Source organism: Dicentrarchus labrax, unplaced genomic scaffold (assembly GCF_905237075.1).
Source record: "Dicentrarchus labrax unplaced genomic scaffold, dlabrax2021, whole genome shotgun sequence".
Taxonomy (NCBI): domain Eukaryota; kingdom Metazoa; phylum Chordata; class Actinopteri; family Moronidae; genus Dicentrarchus; species Dicentrarchus labrax.
In genome coordinates this window covers 11,099,417-11,121,690 of record NW_026136710.1, presented here as the reverse complement: position 1 = coordinate 11,121,690, position 22,274 = coordinate 11,099,417, and the positions used below count along the sequence as shown (strand labels likewise).

The 22,274-nt window shown below is 40.8% G+C and overlaps 1 protein-coding gene across 5 annotated transcripts in view; it reads right to left on the bottom strand.

Annotated features, from left to right (window-relative positions):
* Window positions 1–22,274, bottom strand: part of LOC127370874 (mediator of RNA polymerase II transcription subunit 13-like) — a 75,951-nt gene that overhangs the window by 10,293 nt on the left and 43,384 nt on the right. Inside the window, exons 3-15 of one of the 5 annotated variants that reach the window (XM_051413333.1) lie at window positions 20,686–20,770; window positions 17,401–17,484; window positions 8,322–8,467; window positions 7,842–8,042; window positions 5,949–6,113; window positions 5,306–5,462; window positions 5,108–5,212; window positions 3,951–4,607; window positions 3,489–3,702; window positions 2,431–2,512; window positions 2,182–2,303; window positions 1,919–2,015; window positions 1,498–1,715 (exon numbers count right to left, since the gene is read on the bottom strand). In XM_051413333.1, coding sequence (XP_051269293.1) covers window positions 1,498–1,715; window positions 1,919–2,015; window positions 2,182–2,303; window positions 2,431–2,512; window positions 3,489–3,702; window positions 3,951–4,607; window positions 5,108–5,212; window positions 5,306–5,462; window positions 5,949–6,113; window positions 7,842–8,042; window positions 8,322–8,467; window positions 17,401–17,484; window positions 20,686–20,770 — 2,333 coding nt within the window. The remainder of the gene's footprint in view (window positions 1–1,497; window positions 1,716–1,918; window positions 2,016–2,181; window positions 2,304–2,430; window positions 2,513–3,488; window positions 3,703–3,950; window positions 4,608–5,107; window positions 5,213–5,305; window positions 5,463–5,948; window positions 6,114–7,841; window positions 8,043–8,321; window positions 8,468–17,400; window positions 17,485–20,685; window positions 20,771–22,274) is intronic. The other 4 variants (XM_051413334.1, XM_051413337.1, XM_051413338.1 and 1 more) reach the window with 4 other exon arrangements.

The following is a 22,274-nucleotide window of genomic DNA, read 5'->3' as shown; positions in this document are numbered from 1 at the left end:
AAGTACAGTTAACAGCCCTCTTTGCTTCTAAAACTGCAAGCGCTTTGTTGGGTAGATAGAATGCAACAACCCTTTGAATAGTAAGGTCAATGTCATGATAAGGTAATTTCCTTAAAAATGTTGGGCACTGTAGTTTTTAGTAAATATCATTGTTGGCAATTCTTTATTAGGAATAACCCCATGAGATCGTTTTCAAGGGAGTCCTCAGCAACAGAAAGTACACAACAAAAGAAAATTGAAAAAGCAATTGACAGCATACAATTAAACCAAATATTACAATACATACAGACAAAAAACAAAAAAACAAAAAAAACGTCAATATCAAGACAAGATCAGATCATACTCCAAGCAGAGCATGAAAATGGATCATTCATTCAGAGCCTACAGCAGTAGTGTTAATTTCTCAAACAGAAGTAAATAGTGAACTTGTTGTTGACTACTTTCAGCTGCAGAGTAATACACATTCAGTGCACCCATGTGCACTGTAAAGAAAAAGTCAACAGTGCAACAGTGTGGCTCACTGGTGTATTTGCAGGTCTATGGCACAGAGAAATAAGTAAATCAGGCTTTGGCTACAAAGTTAATACTTGCCAGTAGTATAAAGTCCTTGTTGGTTTAGTTTTTTCCTGCTTTTGAAGCAAATTTAGTATGTAAGCACAGAGGGCTGTCATTGTGTTCAAATGATGTACTGTATGTTTGAAGTTAAGGAACCTAAAATGTTCCACAGTCAACACACATTATCTATAAAAAGAAAGCAAAATCAGTTCACTCTAGCCTCCCTTTTTATTGCCACATAATGATGAACTTTTTCATTCTTTTTAGCTTGAGGATGCCTGGATAACCTCCTCTGATGACCCTCTGGTGTCCCCACGTCAGCTGAATACATGTTGATTATACACCACATCACACTTTATAAACAATAGATCTATTACCTCTGCGGCTAACACGCAGTTGTCATTAATGTGCTTAGATCCGATCAATTCCTGAGCTAAATTGATCATTTTAATCCTGTGCGCATGTTTTACGTATTGAGTTGCATTAACAATACTTGTTGTTTGAAGGAGCCTGTTGTTTGTGTTAATGAGCAGATGCACCCAATAGTGGCCACTAAGTGCATTCTACTATAATTAGCACTTCCTAACTTACAGAGCCTGCAGTCAGTACAGATGTCTGACTCACAGCAAAGAGGTAGTTAATTAGCGAGCTACAGGTATTAGTGAAACAATTCCAACATGATATGTGAGCCTGACCAGCTGCTCAGGAGCCAGTCAACAAGTCCTTGTATTGACTTCCCCTTGATACAAGTTTTAAATGAATTGAAGTAATTTATAAAAGTAATTAACCAGTACAAGTCTCTATTACCATACTTGAGTGTAATTTTCTCACTTCAGGCTTTCATGTGTGATGCACAAAGCTAAATATGCTGCTACATGCGCTGTTAATTGGAGATCGATTCAGGATTTCAATTGATGATTGTTAACTACCACCTCTCCTCACCTTGATGTCTTCCTGCCGGGGACTGGCCATGCCTTCCTCAGTCTCCATCCTGTATTCAGTAAACTGGGTGGAGGCTAAAGGCGGCAGGTGGTCAGCTGCTCCGCTGGGCGCGGCGGGCTCTTGGCTCGGAGTGTCCCGATACGTCATGATGGGAGAGAAGGCCGGGTGCTGCTCTAAAGAAGGTGGGGTGGGAAACATGCGCTGGAGGTCTGCTACTGCTGAAAGGAGACAGAAATGGAGAAAGAGCGGAGAAATGAGGAGAGGGAAAATGTAGTTTGCACAGGTGTAATGGGATAAAGCAAATCGTTGCAACACCTAAAAAATGTCGCCACACAAAGCAGTGCAGCAACTAAACATGAATATTGTGGTTATATGGGTATTGGAGATGTATTTTATCAAGATTATAGAACTAAATACTCACTTGATGGATAAGGTACAGCAACTCTCCCTTCTTTCCCCAGGGGGCGATCTTCTGTTGACACTGGTAGCTTGGTTGAGTGCTGGTTGGGGTAAACAGTCTACAAATTATTACACATAAGATTAGAGAATAAGTTTTATATAAAAACAATATTTTCTAAAACATAATGGATCATTTGAAATGCAACTGTAGAAGAGTCAGACATAATATCTTACATGCTGTTTGTTAAAAAAATAAATAAGTTCACATCAACCATGATGCCTCACCCCCAACTCTTCCTCATCTTCATCAAATATGTTGTCTAGATCAGAGATGTTGACCGCCAGATCTTTTTCTCTGGTCAGAGATGGATTGGCTTTGGCAGCTCCGTCATCCTGACTTGATTCATCTAAAACAACACAAAAACAACTTTAGGACAACTGCTCCAAATTACCCATTGATAATTGTACTCTTAAATATGGATTAAATTCAATATGCTGTAAAATATTCATATGATGTTGATGGTGGTGTCCCACCTGATTTTGGAGCTGAGTTAAAAATGGACATAGCGTCTTTCCCATCAGGCAGTGCTCCATTGCTGGTGATTTCTTCTCCCTGCTGAATGAATTAGAAGAAAAAATGAATATTCTCAGTTCAATTCCAGTTTAATTTCAACAAAATAAAAAAACACCTTTTTTATTTTTGATTATATGAATAAGATGAGTGACATTTTGCATTTTGTATACATTTATTTAGCTGATGCTTTTATCCAAAGCAACTTGCAGTAAGCGCATTCAACAATGTGGATAAGACTATTTTGTTCCACAGTGCTTTGTGACATAAAACATACATAAATGTTTCTTGAGGAAGTGTCACTTTTTGTGCAATCCTAAGTGCAGAACCATCACTATGTGAGATCAGCAGTCACCTCTCCTATCGTTTCGACAAGAACCAACAATCAAGAGATAACTTTGTACAAACTTTTCAACTTACCAAAGTTAATCATACTTGGCTTCATTTAAAAATGAACTTCAGAAAATGCAGCCAATGCAACAACACCTATAATGTCAAATGTTTCACCCATCCACACACTGAAAAGAAGTTTCCTATTAAACAGTTCATAAACCACAATACAACATCAGTAATCCAAATGCTTACATGTCCCTGTGGACAAGCATATGTAGGCAAACAAAGAGAGCACTCAAACAATGGATCTTATAACATAAAACAGCCATTCACACAGGGAAGATGGACTATGCTATAACCACGGACTATCATGAAGCCAACCATGGGTCTCCAGCTACTCTGCACTTCATTGGACTTGAGCATCTAACTCCTCCTGCCAGAGGGGGCAACCTACCAAAACTACTCTCTCAGAGAGATGAGAGATGTACTGGATTTTAACACTAACACAATGACACCTGCTGGACTGACTGAATGATTCAGTTTGATTAATTTTTTTTTGGCCATTTGGAGAAATCAAAAACACTCAAACATCACACCTCTTCACATACAAGTAATTATGTGATCCAAGGTTCATAAAAATATTAAATAGTTTTTCTGAATTGTAACCACATTGTCTGTGTTGTCTTACCTTGACCTTCTTGCTGGGTTCTCGCCCATGACCCTTTAACCTCTTGGAAGTGGAGAAAGTGTACTCAATGTCTCCTTCCTTAAAATCGTAGGGATCATCCCCAGGCTCGCGCAGTGCCTCCACACCTGGCTGCTGCAACAGGCCCAAAGTGTGGATGTGGTCCCTGACCCTCTCCTCTGAGATTTTAAATCTCTTGAGACTTTGTGTGTACAGTCTGGAGGAGACAAAGAGACAAATGCCATCAAATAATGTGTAGTAGTTTCCTTTGTGTCCTCATATCTCATATCTAATCCCCAAAATAATTAATCACATGCTTACATTGGATGTGTCACACACAGTAGCTCCAGTGCTACCCCAGATTTTTATTATTCAGGTATTATATCTAGTATATTCTTAGCTACTCCTAGCTCTTCCTCTTCCAACTGCATCTAACATTTTTCTGCTGTTGTATCTCTTTCCTACCTCTTTAGCGGAGCTCCCTCTGCGGCTGTCTCTGTCTTCACTTCCTCTAATTTATCAGAGGGGAGTTCAGGGGGTCTGAAGTCAGTCTTATCAGTCCTGGGAGTCCTGAAGCCTCTCCACCAGCCAGCCCCGTTCTCCCTCTGCCTCAGCAGAGCTGTGTACACAACTGTCTCACTGGCAATCACCCCGAGCCCTGAAGCCCCATCAGGACAGACCGGCATATCCACAGGCCCATCCAGGACCTCTGGGTCCTGCACTCGGGGGTGTGGGCTGAGTGTGGGGGGAAGTGGAGACATTGGTGAGTGAAGAAGGGACTCTGGGGCTTTTCTGCCATTGGAAAGGGGTTTGGGATACTTGCAGCTCGGCAGAGCAGCTAGAGGCTCCAAGGGTGGCTCCAGCGCCACAAGACCCCCGAGCTGGGGCCCTCCAGGTGAGTCCTGTTCCAGAGGGGCCTCCTGTGTGACAGACAGGCGGTGGTGGAAGGGGATTGTGGCTGGCCTCTTGGACTGTTTGTCAGCCTTTTCTGTCTTGTCACTGGTCTTGTGTTTGGGCAGGGAGGGAGGGTATAATGATGTGCCAGAGGACTGAGAGGGGTTTGCGCTAGTCTGTGGGTTGGCAGTGGATGCAGTGGACAGATTCAGCTTCTGCTGCTTCAACCTGCAATAAAGTCAAGTAGGTTAAAAGAAAGAATAGAAAAAAACATCTAAAGAAACTGTTTTAGTGTAATCATTACAGTTATGTTCCTTTAATGTCACAATAATGAGAATCTCCATTTTTTTTTTTTTTTTTCGTATTTCCCATCTTTTTGAGAATCACTATTAAACTACCAGGTCCCGTTCAATGTTCTCATCCCAAGTGAGCCGGCAAAGCCCTTTCAGACAGCTGTAACATTGTTTTTGAGACAATAAATCTGGTTAGCTACACATCAGTGTCTATTTTGTGTTGAGCAGCATAGACTTTGGTTTTATTTTACTTTGATGGCATATATGTAATTTAGACTGAATAGTATGTTGACTTTAGTTTAAATATTCACTGAACAAAGTCTTAATTGGAGCATGCAAAATCATTTCAATATATATGTGATAAACATGAACATAGAGACTGTAGGTATAAGTATAATGCTGATATTGAACAGCTTGCATGCAGCTCTGTGGTACCTGGAGCAGCTGCAGGACGCCCTCACTCCCAGATCGTTAAAGTCCCACAAGGTTCCTCCGTTTGGCACTTCCTTCTTAGGCGTCACGTCAGCTGGCTGATTCGCTCTGCAGGGAACAAACAGATCCATGAGGGCCACAGCTCTACTGCATTCACTGCACTTCAAAAATAAATAATCACGCCAAACAGAGAAAACTTACACGTACTGAGGCTGGCTGAGATAGCACTCCCTCCAGGCCTGATGGACTACCTGACAGGTTAGCTTTTTCCCAGAATGCTTTGGGCTGATGCTGGTGACCCCCATGCTGCTGTCTGGTGTGGGGACACTGGAGACGGAGGTCACAAAGCCACTGTCCGCTGAAAAGATGATGGTTGGAACAGATGTCAAATGCAACGACTCAGCAAGGATTTTTAAAGAACATTTAGATTTGGCGTAGTTTAGCCTCCATCTCCCAACACTAAGTACCATCTTTATGGACACATAAATTATGGGCACAAACTTGCAATTTTAAAGAGCCAAAGAAAAAGATTTAAATTTGAGACTTACATAGACTAATCAGTGTAAAATGCTGAAATTCATTAACTGCCTGCAGCTACATTATTTGTTGTACATGACAAATTTTATGGCATTTTATATTTGTTTATATCAGATTAGTGGTTGCTGGCAGAGAGGAGGGATAAACCTGACTCTTCATGATGTATTTCTTTGCAGATTTAGTGTCTTCAGTGGTCTGTTAAGTGGTATAAATGAATGCAGTACAGTTTCTGTAATGTGTCAACGTGTATTTATAAGGTTGTATGTAATGTCCTGCAGGGTAGTGTGTCTGTGTGTGTTTTTGTTACCTGAGCAGGGCTGCTGCGGTGACGTTGGTGGTGTGAGCGGCACGCTGCAGTGGTTTTGTTCCCTGTTGAGGCCTTGAGCTGCAGGAACAGGTGGAGGCTGCTCCACCGGCAGGTCCCCCTGGGCAATCAGCACCAAAGCAGCTGGGTAGGTCATCCTTACTCCGCCTAAGAAGACAAAAAGACGGACATAATTCACTGTTATGAAACAGCATGGGCCGCTGCTCATTTTTAACGGCAAGGTTTGTTGAAACTGCCGAAGATGAACACCATTTGTGGGAGTCAGAAAAAAAATGATATGTGTCCCAGAGATTTATGATAATAGGCCACAAGTACATTGGCTATATAGTGTGTGCAATGCACTCCCTATCTATTAATGTAATCACACACTTTCTCACTTACTGCTTACATACAACATATAATCTTAAATCCCTTCACATTTCACTATAATTCCAGGCAGCAGAGTATAGAATTTCTTTTTTAGATGTAAAAGCCACTGGTATCCATAGGAGTTTTGATTATAATCAGGTCAAACCAACGCTGTGGGATCAGACTGATTAGACAAAGCTATTAGAATAACTCCCTGGGGCTTTACCTCGACTTCTCTATTTTTCCTTTCTGTCTTTTTCTGCTATCTCTTCCCTTCCAGTCATTTTTTCCTTTCTTTCCACTCTGCTAAAAGACTGCGAGGATCATTGCAGCCAAAGTACACTTCAGTAGCACCCCATCCACTAATACCTCAGACTACAAAATGATGTGCTATATAGAGCTGATAGACGCACTAGAGGCGCCGATGTGGCTACATATGTTTTATCAAATTTGGCGTCTGAGTTACTTACACCTTATCCAGGTCCAAAACACTTTGAGTGTCTTTTTAAAATATAATAGATAAATGTGTAACTGAATACTCCCAAATAGGATTTTAAAAGCTGGTGTTGTCAGACTGCTTCAGCGACCATTCAGTAGTTTACTAATCAAAATAAAACAGTATAGGAAAGAGGAATCAGTGTTTTTTTTTTTTTAAAAGGGGAAATAGGGAAATAAAAAACATACAGATTGTATAATCAATGTGATGATTTGGTGACTTCTGTCCATGCTGCATGAAGTAAAGTGACATGATTCATGACACCGGGTCTGTAATTCTTCAGAGAACTAGCAACTCTTAATATTTTGGGAGCATTTCTTCTACACATATTTGATACATTAATTTGACATCAATTTAGAGTTGCTGCAATAATATTGCATGATCCTTCACTTACTGCATGAGCTCCTCTTTATGGTCTCTTTTTATGATTTTATGTTTAGGGCTACATCTGATTGGAGTAATTTACCTGTACATATTCATACTCTGTTTTCATTTAGCTTAGATAGTGTTTTATTCTCTCAAATTGCATGCTTTCAGTAATGTTATCACTTACTGTTACTGTATAGTTTGATAATTTTTTTTGTGTCTATCCTAAAGTTGTAACTCTTTTCTGTTTTTTTTTTTCTTTTCCTTCGCATTGTTGTGTTACAGGTTGTGCCTTGTGCTTTGAATTATTTAGTTTTGTTTATTCCTGTGACTGTTCTGGGACCCCCTTGAAAACAAGATGATAAAGCTCAAGGGGGTTATCCTGATACAATAAAATCAGTTTGATTTAGTAGAATAACATCACTGTGGTCTAATGTGGTTTTATTTCTGTTCTCATGCTGAGAAGATCTCCAGTGTTCCTTTCTATGTACTGCTTTTATATAATATGCAGAACATGGTTACCAGTCTGGACTGAACTAGCAAATGTCTAAATACTGGATAGGCTACATTGTTTTTCGATAAAGCAGTAAATTCTGTGACTAGAGATGCATTATTCCCGCTGTACACCCTCTTAAATACAACAAACATGTTAACTTTTTTCATACCTACGATGACCTCCACTGCCACGTGACAGTTGCGATCATAGGCCTGGCTTGCTTCTTCTTTTTCTCCACTTCCCTCTTTCTGCTGAAGTACCATGGGGTAGAAGTAGCTCCACTCTTCCATCAGCTTCCGTACCGCTGGGTCACTCATCTTGTAGGCCTGACCTGTTAGAGTGCCGCTCAGACCGTATGGACTCAGGATCACTGCAGATGGATGATACAGGCATATTTATTATATTGCACAGCAGAAATACACACTGTGGAGCTGAACAGTAAATACAATGAGTTTGCAGAAGGTTCTCTGTTTACTTAACGAAAGGATATGAATACGTGCTGGCCCGTCTAATGCACATTGTATTGTGCATGTTCATCAGTAGTGTAATGCATTTCTGGTTGTACGTCATTGCAGTACAGTGCTTATTGAACACAATTTTTGTTCTGTGTACATAAGAAATAGAAAAAACAATAGGTTTGTGGTATTACCTTGTACTGGTGTGATGGAGGTCTGTGCGAGGCGGATGTGGTTTTCTGTGATGTGGTAAGCAGGCTGGTGCTGGGCGATCTCCACACTTGTGCAGACATTGCTCTCCCCATGGAGGAAGAAGGAGAAGGAGCATGATAGGTGTTCACTGGGGACAGAAGACAGTACTTTTTTAGAGGATGAGACCACAGATAAGCGGAAACAGTGCAGGAATGCAATATGAGTTTGTACTGTAAAACAGTAACAGCTCTCTCTGTCCAATTTAATTATATATACATTTACCTTCACAACTGTTAACCTAATTAAACTTAGATTTAAACTGAATTGAAATTACAGATAATGGTGTTAAACTTGAGATTAAATAAAGCCACAAATCACATTTATTGAAAAACAAATGTACAACATGAATATGCCGGTCTTTCAGGCAGCGCCATGACAGATGACAAGTGCTTTTCTCCAAACAGCAATTTACAGAACACCCTCAGAATGTGTCTTTGTAAAAGCCTTGCTAACTTCTACCTACATTGATCATCTTCATCGCTTCCTACATGGGCTCCTTATTGCAGGTATAAATCCTCATTTGCTTATGACTGATTGTGGTGACTACATGTTTACATATGCAGGGCTCTCTTTATTACACAGCGCAGGCATAGTTCATCATGCATTGCTCTTTTTTTTTTAATCACAGGGGAGGAATTGTTGGGGCCTTATTGCAATCTATATACCAGTGGGCGGGCTGGACATCATCAACTACTAAGATGGCTTCACTGATGTATATTTTTAATCTATAAAGCTCCTTACCACCTTGGTTTATATATATCAGACTGACAATAAAGTCAGCAGGTACTGTAATCTCCTTGTGATTACCCTGCTGCCTATGCAATATCTCCATTTCCCTGAGGGAGCTGGACCTCCATTTGAGTTGTAATGGATCATCAAATTCAATAAAATGGCCAGTTCCACAGTCACTCAGAACAAAACACAATCTTGAGGGAGCCAAATATCTTGTGGCATCGACCATGGCGGCCTCCAGATGGCGCTGAATGCACCCAAAGAGAAAAGAGGCCAATTTCTCTGCTTCATAAACATTCCCGATGCTCCCGGAGAAAAAAAAACATACCCTCATAACAGGTGGTTTGAACAAAGGTCTGCACAATCACCGGAAGAAGAGCAGAGCTAAAGCACATTCATATGCATGTGACAAACACTCTCCCACGAACACACACACACACACACACACACACACACACACACACATGCACATATATACACAGCACTAGTCTATCATCTCCACAATTCACATCTCTACAACCCATGAGTCAAAATGCTTTCAATGTCACTGCCCTCCAACCTTGTCCTCAGTGCATCATTACACCATATGAAGAGCTATATATAGCTGCATGGGGAAGATCAGCGGAACAGCTGCAAGTCTGTATCAGTCCAGCTAACTGCCATGCACATATGCACAAATGTACATTTAGGATATTTAACCAGTCTATTGAAAAGCATAAATGCTCCGATTATGTTCTGTGTTTGCACCAATTCTTTGTACAGTAATTCACCTTTAGATAGATCCGACTAAGGGCATTTAAGATATATTGTATGTATTTCTCTGTGTTATACTTTCTGTTGACAGCCCTGCACAGATTAAATAAGGCTGTGAAATGAAGCAGTCATTAGAATTTATTTCCCTCTTGTGTTGATAATTCTGTTTATATCGTTATTGTATATTTTTACGAGATGTGAGTGTACTGATTGGGACTGATGTGTGTAGAAAAACATGACTCCCTTAAGACCCCTCGTAAAAACTGCAGCTCTGGCCAAATAGCAGTGAATCGCTCTTGGAAATCATCTTCTCTCTCTTTGTATCGTTGTCTCTCTTTCCAACTGAATTAGTAGCTGGATACTTTTGATATTTCAGCTGGAATTACTGTGTGCTGATAAAAAAAATGATTACATTGAGGCTCTCAGTTAAATCTTTACATTTCTTATAAAACCAAGTTGAAAAAGGCTACTGATGAAAATTATTTCCGTCATTTAATAATGTGTAGAGAGGGAAAGTTCAGTAACAATAACAATTGATAAACTGTACAAGCCATCAGTCTAACCAATAACTAATGTGCAACAATTATGACCTAAGAGCTATTATAACAGCAATAAAGGGCAATTAAATGTGAGTCAGGGAAAAGCAGAACTACAAAAAGAGCATCAAACTGTAGGCTGACGCAGCTGGGAGATTGATGCTCCCTGTCCTTTTACAAAGGGCATTTTTCTGCACAGTAAGCGGGTGTGAGTGTGTGGACACACAGGGCTCCTTGCATCCTCTGGGACATTTGTGCAGTCGGCAAGCGCATGTGTGTGCGTGTGCGTGTGCGTGTGCGTGAGAGAGCAATGGACAGAGATGTGAGACAGCTGTGTGTACTGGGCTGTATGAGTACAGGTATTAATAAATGAAGAGGAGTGATGGCTGAGGCTCGCCTCAGGGCTGACAGTACTGGAGAGAGATAGAGAGAGGAGATGGAGAGAAGGTGGAGGGGGGTTGAGGGGGTTGAGGAAAAGAAGAAGAAGAAGAGGAAGAGAGGAGGAAGAGCAGAGTAGAAAGAAAGAAAGACAGCAATAGAAGATGGAGACAGAGTGAGCACAAGGAGGTGGAAAAATGAAGGAAATGCATGAATCAGACTGAGACGAAAGGGAAAATAGAAGGATAGAGAGCAAATTAGGAGGACAAGGAAAGAAAAGATACAGTGTAAAATGAGGAGTGAGAGCAAAACGAGTGCAAGGGAGAGAGGAGGAGGTGAATAATTCAGTGCCACGCACTGCAATTGCTGCACACATATCGATGAGATCAGAGTTTTAATGGGTGGCTACTGAGCACAATTTTATGGTGAAATCAATCAGGGAATGTGGAGCCTGAGAACACACAGACACGTCACTGTCCATGTTTGTGTGTCTGTTTCATTTGGCTTCCTATGTATGCTATGTGCCCAAGCTTACATGACAGCATGAATAGCCTTAATTCAGGCTACCATATATGTGCAAATGTGTATAAATGCTGTGCACAATATAGAGGGAGACTCAAATGCAAGCACATAAATCCACAGTTATCCTAATAACATGTGAACATACGTATATACATCACTTGCATGTTTGAATTCCACCGCAATAAAGGTAAAGAGAGCATGATGGGTTCTTGTGACAACATGCGTCTTTTCACCTCACATCATGACGCTGCCAGCCAGCCAGCCAGCCAGCCAGCCAGCCAGCCAGCCAGCAGGGGAGCTGGTTAATGTCCGACATGCATCATGGACTTGACATACACACATCTGTGTGAACAATCATACGCACACAAAATAACAACAGTTATCCTAGTTGTCGGGATGCTCTCATGTCTAACACAGTGGGGGGGGAAATAAAACAAGATTAAAGGAGATAGAAAGCAATAAACAGTAAAACTACCATGTGCAAAACACACAAAGCTTCTATTTCCACTCTGAGAGGGATCTAAAGTCCATGATGTGATAACTGTGTTTAGATATCATTAGCTACAGTCATATGCACTAAGCAGGCATGATAACATTTTCTTAGATTCCCTCAAATCTGGGGGATTAATCTCCTTAATGTGTACCTTAAATTCTCTGTCTGCAACCACAGCAGCACTATTCTGAGCCATCTTCTTCTCCTGGCTACCTCCCTTCCTATGAATACATCTCTTGGAAACACAGGAGTGCAGACAGTGCATTGGTGTATGAGGCCCGACACTGAGGAGGATGTTTACTCTCTTGTAAGCTCTTGTGAGCAGCATGTATACACATGCTCTCAAAGTCCTTCGACTGCACAGGCACAATGAGTTTATTCCATACAAACAAATCCTACCAAACCACCAAACATGCATAATACTCTCAGGCTTATGCAGGTGTGACACATGACACACAACTATTAACACGAACATAAGGGGGATGTAGTCAGCTTGATGTATTATTCAGAGGCCCCAAGTGGGTGGCTTTAGCCAGTGTTGCTATCACAATGTTTGTGCTAAAACACTGCTCCAACTATTTATATGGATCCACAATGAAAAGGTGCCATGTTCAAGGACACCACTCAGTGCCCTTTTTAGGAGCACAAGAAGCGCAGAAAAATATCAGTCTGCTGCAATTGAAATTAGATATCTTGTTAGTCCTGACGAACAGCAGAGAATGACTGTGAATACTTCAGTGGGCTATTCCCACACATATACTCCCAAATCTCACTAAAAACATCGGTATGGGCTACAACAGGCTTTTACCTTCATATCTGTGGTCCTAATTAAAAAAGAGGAAAAGGATGTTGGTAGGCTGTTGCTGTGATGTATCACCGTCCTCTCTATTGATCTACGTGTTTTCCTCTTCCTTCTCTCTCTCTCTCTCTCTCTCAGTGGTCTAACCCGGTAATATTAGAAATCTGGGGGATAGTGCATCACGTGTTGTCTGCTTTTTGTCTCTAGGGAGGCTCAAGACACTTGTAGAACAATGTTTCAAAGTAGAAAATTCTAATATTTCAGTAATACAATAATTAAGAAAAATGTCTTAAAAGCACAAAAAACATACCTTAATAACACTGTAAAAAACAAACAAACATGACAACACATCAGATTTTATTCCCCTGTTGCACACTTAATATTTTTAAGGCTCACAGTGTGTGTAGTCAATCAGAGAGACAATGCATTGACCAAAGCTGCTATATTTAAATGCAGTTGATTTTCCAGTGTCTTCTCAATAAAATTATTTTTACTACTAACTGACGCTCATACAATTATATGATTCATCAGTGTCTATAAAAGTGGTGTTTTTATTGTTATTTTATTTTTTATAAATTTCTTTGTCATTTCCAAAGTTGTGGCTTTGAGTCCGATCCTTTTTATCTGAAGTGAACCTCCACCTGAACACACCTTACCTTTCTATTGCTGTGCAGAAACCACAAATCTAATTCTGTGAAACTGAAAGTGAAATTATGCTGAATTTTATTGTAAGAGCCAGCTTGTTTCAGTAAATGAAGTAGTAATGGAAATCTGAAGCACTAGGACGTTTATTGGCTTCCATTAGAGATTTCCATGAAATAGTACAACATCTTAAAGTTTGAATGGAGTTTCTAGCTTTAAGTTTGCAGAAGTAGCTGATTGCAATGAATGCGATGTCTTCTCCTTAATGCCGTTACTAACAAGTATTTACTGACTGAAGAATTGAAAAACACAGTGAAAACACTACATAAACTAATAAATAACTACATTTCTCACTAATCCTAAAGCTCTAATTCCAAACCCCTTTAATTTTTATTAGACCCTCTTTTCCAACTGGTCTTTATAAGCCAGTAACAGAGTATTTTGGTCTGTCCATCACTCATTCATTCATTCAGTAACTCATTTAACCTTATCCATCTGTCTGCCAGTCCGGCCACAAGTTTCCATCTATCAATCAGCTACTCATGGGGGCAGTTACAGTCATATTTGTAACTGGTCAAATAATCACCTGGCCACTAATCCAACCAATAAGAAAATATTCAGCGCATACACCATTCACCCATCAATTATTTCACATATCATTGTCAATTATATAAAATAAATGTCTTTCACTAATTCCAACTGGGAGTTCAGGTTTTTTAAGCCCTTGGTTAGATTTAACCAATTACCAATATGAGCAAAATTAGGTCAGTTGGCAATTTTTAAAATTATTTTTATAATTAAACTTTACAACAGGGGTGAGGAAAAGAGGAAATATTTTTCATATTTTTTTGTTTTTTACTGTATTTCTGGAGATTCTGTGACCTTGTGATGTAGACTAACACCAAATGTTTGTTGCCTAGGTGATGGCTAATATCTCAATGTCATTGGTGTCCCAGAGGAGAGGAGAGGAGAGGAGAGGAGAGGAGAGGAGAGGAGAGGAGAGGAGAGGAGAGCAGAGCAGAGGAGAGGAGAGGAGAGGAGAGGAGAGGAGAGAGGAGAGGAGAGGAGAGCAGAGGAGAGGAGAGGAGAGCATAGGAGAAGAGAAGAAAGGAGAGGAGAGGAGAGGAGAGGAGAGGAGGGCAGAGGAAAGAGGAGAGAGGAGAGGAGAGCTTAATTTGTTTGTGTTTCATGGTCAAGTACCAGACAGTTCTGTAAAATATGAACATTACTTATGCATGAGTATATGGCCATTATTGCGAATGAAAGCACCTAGATTAACAAATATAGTGTGTACCGTACTTGGCATGCATAGAATTGACTGAACTAATGAGAGAGACAGACTCTAATACATCCATTGAGCCATCTATAGCATGATTAATTTACGACCCCCTACCTTCTCTGATGCCCACCTCCCCACCACACACACACAGAGCCTCCTCCCTGCTCTTCCTCTATCTCTCTCACACTCTCTCTGTATCCCTGTAACTCTCTCTCTCTCTCTCTCTTTCGCTCCCCTCAGCGTCTGATGCAATCCGTTACCAACCCAGAGTGCTTTCCTCCCATTCAGACACAAAGAGAGCATGAGTGTTGTGCTGAGAGAGGAGTTGGGGGGTGGGTGGGAGCGTGGCAGAAGAGGAGGGTGGTTTGGATGTGTCCTGGATGTGCCAATCCTCGCCGTGCCCCCGGGGACACATACGAGATAAACACCAGATAAGCCTGACAAAGGAAGCAGCGCCAAGGCACAGGAGTTGGCACGGGTAAGGGGGCATGGCATGGATATTAGCACTGAAGCGCCCCCTGTTGGGGATAAACGGCACAGTGTGGGAGTGAAGAAGAGACAAAGGAGCTGGTTACAGCTGAGGCAGGAGGTCAGTGTATGCCTAACTGAGCAATGTTCCCTCATGGCATGAAAGCACTGATGGCAAGGGATCTGCAGGGGTTCTTATGGTTCACACTGTCAAGTGTGGGGCAACACTGCTATTCTGGGAACAAGGGATGGGTGTGTGTGTGGGCATTTAGGACATTTTTTTTTGTGTGTGTGTGTGTGTGTGTGTGTGTGTGTGTGTGTGTGTGTCTGCATGTGTGCTTGGAGCAAGCAGTTGAGACATGTGGGAAGAAAGAAACAATGTGATACATGCAACAGCTGCAGAGTGCAGGCATGAAAAAGTACTGTCTAAATAAGATTTGTATTTGTTTTGTGTCTAAGAATGTTCCTCTCCCTCTCACTCTCCTTCCAGGATGTTCAATAATTCACGGACAGAACAAGTCAGAATTGGCTCAGCAGGGGGCGTACCAGCTGACAACATATTCATACAGAGCTGTCAAAAGGAAGAGAAATTACATGATGTACAAAAAAGACACGCGTAAATCTCTGCACTCACTCAAACACTGAGTATGATATCACAACATCTAAACTCAACATGTGTTTGTACGCATACAGAGTATGCACACACACACACACACACACACACACACACACACACACACACACACACACACACACACACACTAAGGACTCAGTGTCTTCACACCTTCCTACTTCCCACACAAATGTTATTTACTGATCTTTCAGTGACGTCTCTGCTGCACTCCCATTTGTTAACTTGTAATGTTGGTCGCAATATTTTTTTTTGGTACATTTTCTTTTCAAAGCAAAGTCTTTCAATGGGATGATTAATGAGCATGTTCCACGTGTCAAACAGGATAATACACCCAATAAATGCACACAGAGATATGAAGAGAATCTGTAAAAGATGTCACAACCTCCGAAAAGAAAAGAAAAGACAATGATGTCCCTGGTAATTAAATTTGGGTTCACCTTGTGTGGCCAGTGAGGATATGAGATAAACTGTGGGAGTATAAAGCACGTGATACGAACAGCATAACCATGTACACACTCAAATGTACCTAAGTTAATGTACAAAAAGAGAAATGAAAGTAAAAAAAAAAAAAACAACATAACATCTTATGATCTTCAATCATAACATATGATTCACATCCTTTCCACTCTTATCAAACCACTCTGTGACTCCCTGTTTGGCAGCATCTGCATTTATTCAGGACTTTTTTCCTTTAATTTACCACCTGTGTGTACTGTATATTTTAACATAAGAGTGCTTTAAGGTGAAAAAAGTTCACAGTCTTGTCAGGCTTCTTCAAAACACTATACATATGCAACACAAGTGACACACACTCTCAGAAGATGTCACGCAGTGTGCCTCACGGAGGGACTTCCACATGCTGCTCTGAACAGCTAAACCGGAGTTTGCTACAGCACGTCACAGCAGACTGCACTTGTGTCAGCAACTTACCAGAGCAAGAGTTTCCTGTTCATCTCTTAATTTCCACCACAATATGAATGGCAATGCAATTTACAGCTTCTCAGTTCAAAAACTACAAAGTAAATATAAAAAGAAGGATGTTTTCTGTGTGTGCTGCCTCTAAGCAAGATTTTCTAAAATGAGCTATTTGACAGCTAAGTGGTTTCCTAGGAGCCATTTATTTGGATACTTAACATTTAAGCACAGCTATGTTAAAGATGTAAGGAATGCTGCATCCTCATCAGCAGGAGAAGCTGAAGTGGGCAGACTGCGCTGTGAGAGGGAACTGTAATGGCTGAAGCAACAAGTTGAGCTACTGTCATCACACCCACCCCTCTTTTTACTCTGTTTCAGTCTGTCTCCCACATTGCCTACACAGTTACACAGCGTGACACTGACACACACACACACACACACACACACACACACACACACACACACACACACACACACACACACACACACACACACACACACACACACACACACACACACACACACACACACACACACACACACACACACACACAACCACCCTCCCCTCACCCAGAGAGAGCTGCAAGAGCTCAACTCAGCTCTGCTCTCACCTCTCACCACCATTCACTGTCCTGGTTTTTAATAGTCTCACACCACGAGCCAACCGCTGGAACATCAAGGAGAGGGGACTCGACAAATACTGAATCACATGAAAGCCATTCACACTGCCTGGCTGTGTCACACTTGCACACACATGATCACACACGGGCTCCTGTGGTGTATATCTCCCACAGCCTAACATACAGTACAGTACATGAAACAGTAGAAGTCCAATGACGTGTGTGTGTGTGTGTTGGAAGTTCTACATACCTGTTGCCCAAAGACTTTTCTTCCAGTTCATGTGGCTTGAAGAACCACTTCCCAATCCTCACAAACCCCTTGTCCATTAAACATCTGCAGCAGTAAAGAAGAGAAGAAAGAGAAGCCAACAGAGGAGAGAAAGAAAGTTATTCATTACAAAAAAGTATTCTCTCTCTTACGTATTATCACAGGAAATTATTGATTCCTGTGATAATAGTATCACCTGAACAATACGTATAACACACTTCAATATAACAATCATGCAATAAATTGTACTCTTTGGAGTTGGAGAGATTTTGATGCAACTAAATAGTGTTTTTTTGATGCTGTAGCTTCTGGTGATGTTCTGGCCTTGTTAAAGATTTAATAGCTTATATGAATAGAAATTGCTTAATATATTTTTATATTTAGTTGACCTTCTATAAGTTAAATCACTGAAGAAACAATTGTTTTAGGATTTTACTTTTCGTAAACTGCAACACGGACTGTCCCTCTGGCCCATTCTTCTCACATCTGGAGTTTATGAAAAGGTCACAGGAAAAGGGAAGGTAATCTTCTTGCTAATCTGCTTTCCCCAGAGTGTTGTGCACCTTTACACATAGCTTTCCAAAACCTTTTCTTTCATCAGACCAAAATTTGATCACATCAAACAGTTCAGTCATCATGCTCCCTATTTGGCGATCCCACCATCTGCGCTTCACCTCATTTCAGCCTCCTTTCACAGACAAAACTCAGCGCTCTCAGAACTTTGACTGGTCTTTGTGAGCAGGTGCCAGTGAATTCCCTGCTGGATCCTCTGACCTGGGTCAAGGAATTGCTAAATAATTTTATAGACCACTCTCCACTCAGGCAGGTTGAGCTATCCAAAGCTTTCAGCTTTAGATCCAGTTGTAGATCTTTGGTTAATTCTTATCAATGCTTTTTGATATCTGTCCATGGCTGCTCATTGCACATAAGATCTCTCTCTCACTTGGGAAAAATAATTTTATAATAACATTAAGAAACTACATTTAATGAAGGATTGTGACAGATACCCAAACTCTTTAATAAGATCAGTACTGGTCCCAATACCAATTCTGTCTCTGATCAGTGCATCTCTAAGCACAATTACTATGTTGGAGTCCTTACAAAGAATACATTTTAAAAAGGAGTTCACAGAGAATGATATCCACGGAGCAACTACTGTGATAAATGCTAAAGGCTGAAAAGCCTCCAGATGCAGTTCCTTAAATAACTACTAAATGCTGTCTCAAAAAATACTCTTAATGATACTGACGCATATAAGATAGAAACAACTTCTCTGTTCATTATGAACCCAATATTCCTCCGTAACAAGTTTAAAAGCCAATTTAACTAATTCTACTGAAAATCTAGTTGGAAATTTTGAAAATGTGTGTACTCATCTATCAAGTAAATATTGTGGCTTAAACTTGTATTTGTTGGGGTTTTTTTAAGCCACATGATGGGCAGCACAACGAGCTGGAAACACAACTTATCACCTTATGAAGTTGATATGAATATGTTAACAAACAATTGCAACAAACATTTGCATCCAATCTGGGTTTCCTCTCCTTTTGGCTCCGTTTTGGTTTTCACCATCTGGGCTTTGATAACGTCTGTAATGTATGGTGGGTTTATCTGCGTTTGTAAATGTGGAAATTAAGCTGATAAGACCAATTTCGCTGAACTAAAACAGTAAAGTTGTGGCCTATAAAACCAAAACAAGGAGCTAAACGTCACTGATGTACTTTGCACAGCATAGGGAAATAGTTTGGTGATAATTCTCTGTGAGTTTGAGAAACTGCCTTCATTTTACATTATGATTTCATATGCTATAGGATGACTAAAGCTTTGAGGATAATTTATGTCGATCAAAAACACTGCTGCCGTGGGCTCCTATAAATGTAGCCTTATCCCCAGTGTCAGATGTCCCATTTCCTTAACTCTACAAAACATAAACTGTTAATCACAAGATGTCAACCAACCACAAAACCCCTCATCTCTGTGCTGTTATTCCAGTTTAGCTGCAAAAGACAATTAGCCATGCGACAGAGATGCTATAGCTTACAAGCCTAAATTGGTAAATACAAGGAACTCTTGTCTAGAGATTTGACAGACAAATTCAGCGATGTCCAACAAAATCCTCACAGTTTGTACATAAAGTATTACACATTGTACTGTAAATGTAGCTCTTAACATTTGTCTTTTGTATTATTTTTCTGTGCTTGTCTTATTGAAATATTCATATTTCAATGTTTGTTCAATGTCAAATTTAATTCTAAATGCTGGCGATAATAACAATAATAACAAGAGACAGTGAGAGAGGCCAATTTCATCTGTATGATATGAAAGAGAAAGTGGAAGTGATCCCCCTGTGTTGAAATAGTCAGCTATAAAAGGAGTTAGCTTCAAGGTAATAGGAAGGTTAATTCAGCCTGCCCCCTATGATGATCACTGATGCTTAACTTAATAGAGAGCAAATATGTGCTGCTTCATTTAACAGATGGCTCTGACTCAGAAAGGAGAGCTTTGGGTACTTGAACAAGTGATTCAGCACTCAGATTATAATTTCATTAAGGTGAAGCTGCTAGAAGAAAACTCAAGCCGTCTCTTAATATGACAAAGTTCTTTTGTTTGGTGATTTTTGTATTTTCAAATGTCATTATTGTTTATTTAAGACTAGTGCTGTCAGTTAAACGCGTTATTAACGGCGTTAGCGCAAACCCATTTTAACGGCGTCAATTTTTTAATGTTGAGATTAACGTTCTTTTTGGCCTAGCTCACTTTGTAGTTTTTTTCCCATGCTGTTGCAACAACTAGTAACATTAGAAAAACTACAACACCCCACCGGATCTAGCTAGACCGGAAACAAAAAAAGAGTAAAAATTTTAATACTACAATTGCATTTTACTATATTGTCATTCATTATCTGTTAATAGCCTTCATGTATGGGTACCCACGAAAGAAGTTATAGTTTTTGAGAAATACATTAATAAACACATAGTTACTGCTTACAAATAGATGATAGTGTGTTATATTTGTGTTTTATTATATGTTTATATGCTGCTTATTTAAGGGGGTTTAAAGTAAAGTATAGAGTTAAAACATTGTACATTGTGAATGAAAAAATTTAAAAAGTAAATTTTATTTAATTGAAGATCAGTTTGTAGTAAGACAAATAGTGTAAAAATTCAAAAACAACTATTAATACTATAAATTATGTTTTCATAATCTATGTATAGCCTACCATTCAGCAGCAGCTAATGAAGTTCTGGATAATGACAATGGTTTTACCTTTCCAGCAGGTTGTGTATGGCCTTGAACAGGAGGGTCCTGCACTCGTAGGACAGCCCGCACTCCCAAAACCCCTCCTCAGCCACTGAAATAAGAGGAGAAAATAGTTATTACATCTCAAAATTTTATTATCTCAATAATAAAATACAGTTATGATATTTTCTGTGACAGCGAAAAATCTGCACACACCAGCTTGCGGATAATAAACAACGCGCGATTTGACGTTTAACTACATGCGTTTATGGCTCACTCTGTCAAAACATGCTGCATGTGCTGATGAGAAAACCTGCACATCATATCAGAAATTACACTGAAGATGAGGTTGTGTGTACGCATACGTATGTGTGTACCGAGTGTGCTTGGCTGTACAGCTGTCGGGTTGGCTGCAGCGACAGCCCAGTCAAACCCCATGCAGTTGTCAACCCCAGTTAGCTGTGGAGTGAGTGTGGCGGTATCTGTGCAGGCTGACACACATGCTTGCGTGCTCAGGTTTGTACATGCATACAGAGTTTTAACTCAACCAGTTTTTTTCCTGTGAAATTCAAGAGGCTGAAAACAAATGTGGTCAAATCACCTTGCCCAAGCCTCTGACATGTCACCAGCCAGTTCACATGAAATCAAATGTGATTTCTTTAACCCCCACGACCCAACCACCGGCACCAACCCCCATTGCCGTTCTCCCAAAAGGAACACACACACACACACACACACACACACACACACACACACACACACACACACACACACACACACACACACACACACACACACACACACACAGGGGCCAGTTAACAGTGTTTCTCTTTGTTCTATGCCATATACCTGCAGGGCTCCTGGAAGAAGTGGAGGCTTGTGGGTGGGTGTTGTGTTTGCTTATAGGGTGGTGGCAAACAAACCAAGCATCACAGAAATACACAAGAAAAAAGGAATGAGAGACAGAGGCTGAGGCAGATCGCCTGGGGGATGGGTGGCATAAACCCCAGTAGTGGTTTTCTCTTTCCTCCTCTTCTTCCTCTTTTTTCTCCTCCCTTTTCTCCTCCCTGATTTGTTCTCCTTTCTCCTTCTCTGTTGCTTTGTTGATATTTCCCTCCTGATTTTTTCTTCTTCTTCTTTTTCTTCTTCTTCTTCTTCTTCATACCAGAGTGAATGAAATTTCCTTACTCGCCAGAATTACCCTGTAACCATGGAAACGCTGGCGGTGAGAACATGGCGCCCTGGCATTCAATTTCAACACTAGTCCCTCCCGCCCCTCACCCTCCTCCTTCTCCTCCTTCCTCTGTTCTATTGCTTCCAACACCCCACCACCTCCCCTCCGCTTCCTCCCCCACACCCCCCCTCCCACCCCTCATTTACTCCTGCTTCAGGGCTCAGACAGGAAGCTCGCTCCAGCCAGCTCCTCTACAGAGTAGAGAGATAGAGCGAGCACCACGAGCAGAATGCCAAGTCTCCAGCAAATCCAGCTCATTAGCTCTCACTGTCTCCATATCTCCCTCTCTCCCTCTCTTAAAAATCTTCCACCTTCTAACTTCTTCCCCCACTCTGCCAATCCTCGACAACCCATCTTCATTTACTCTCGTCATGACCAGCTC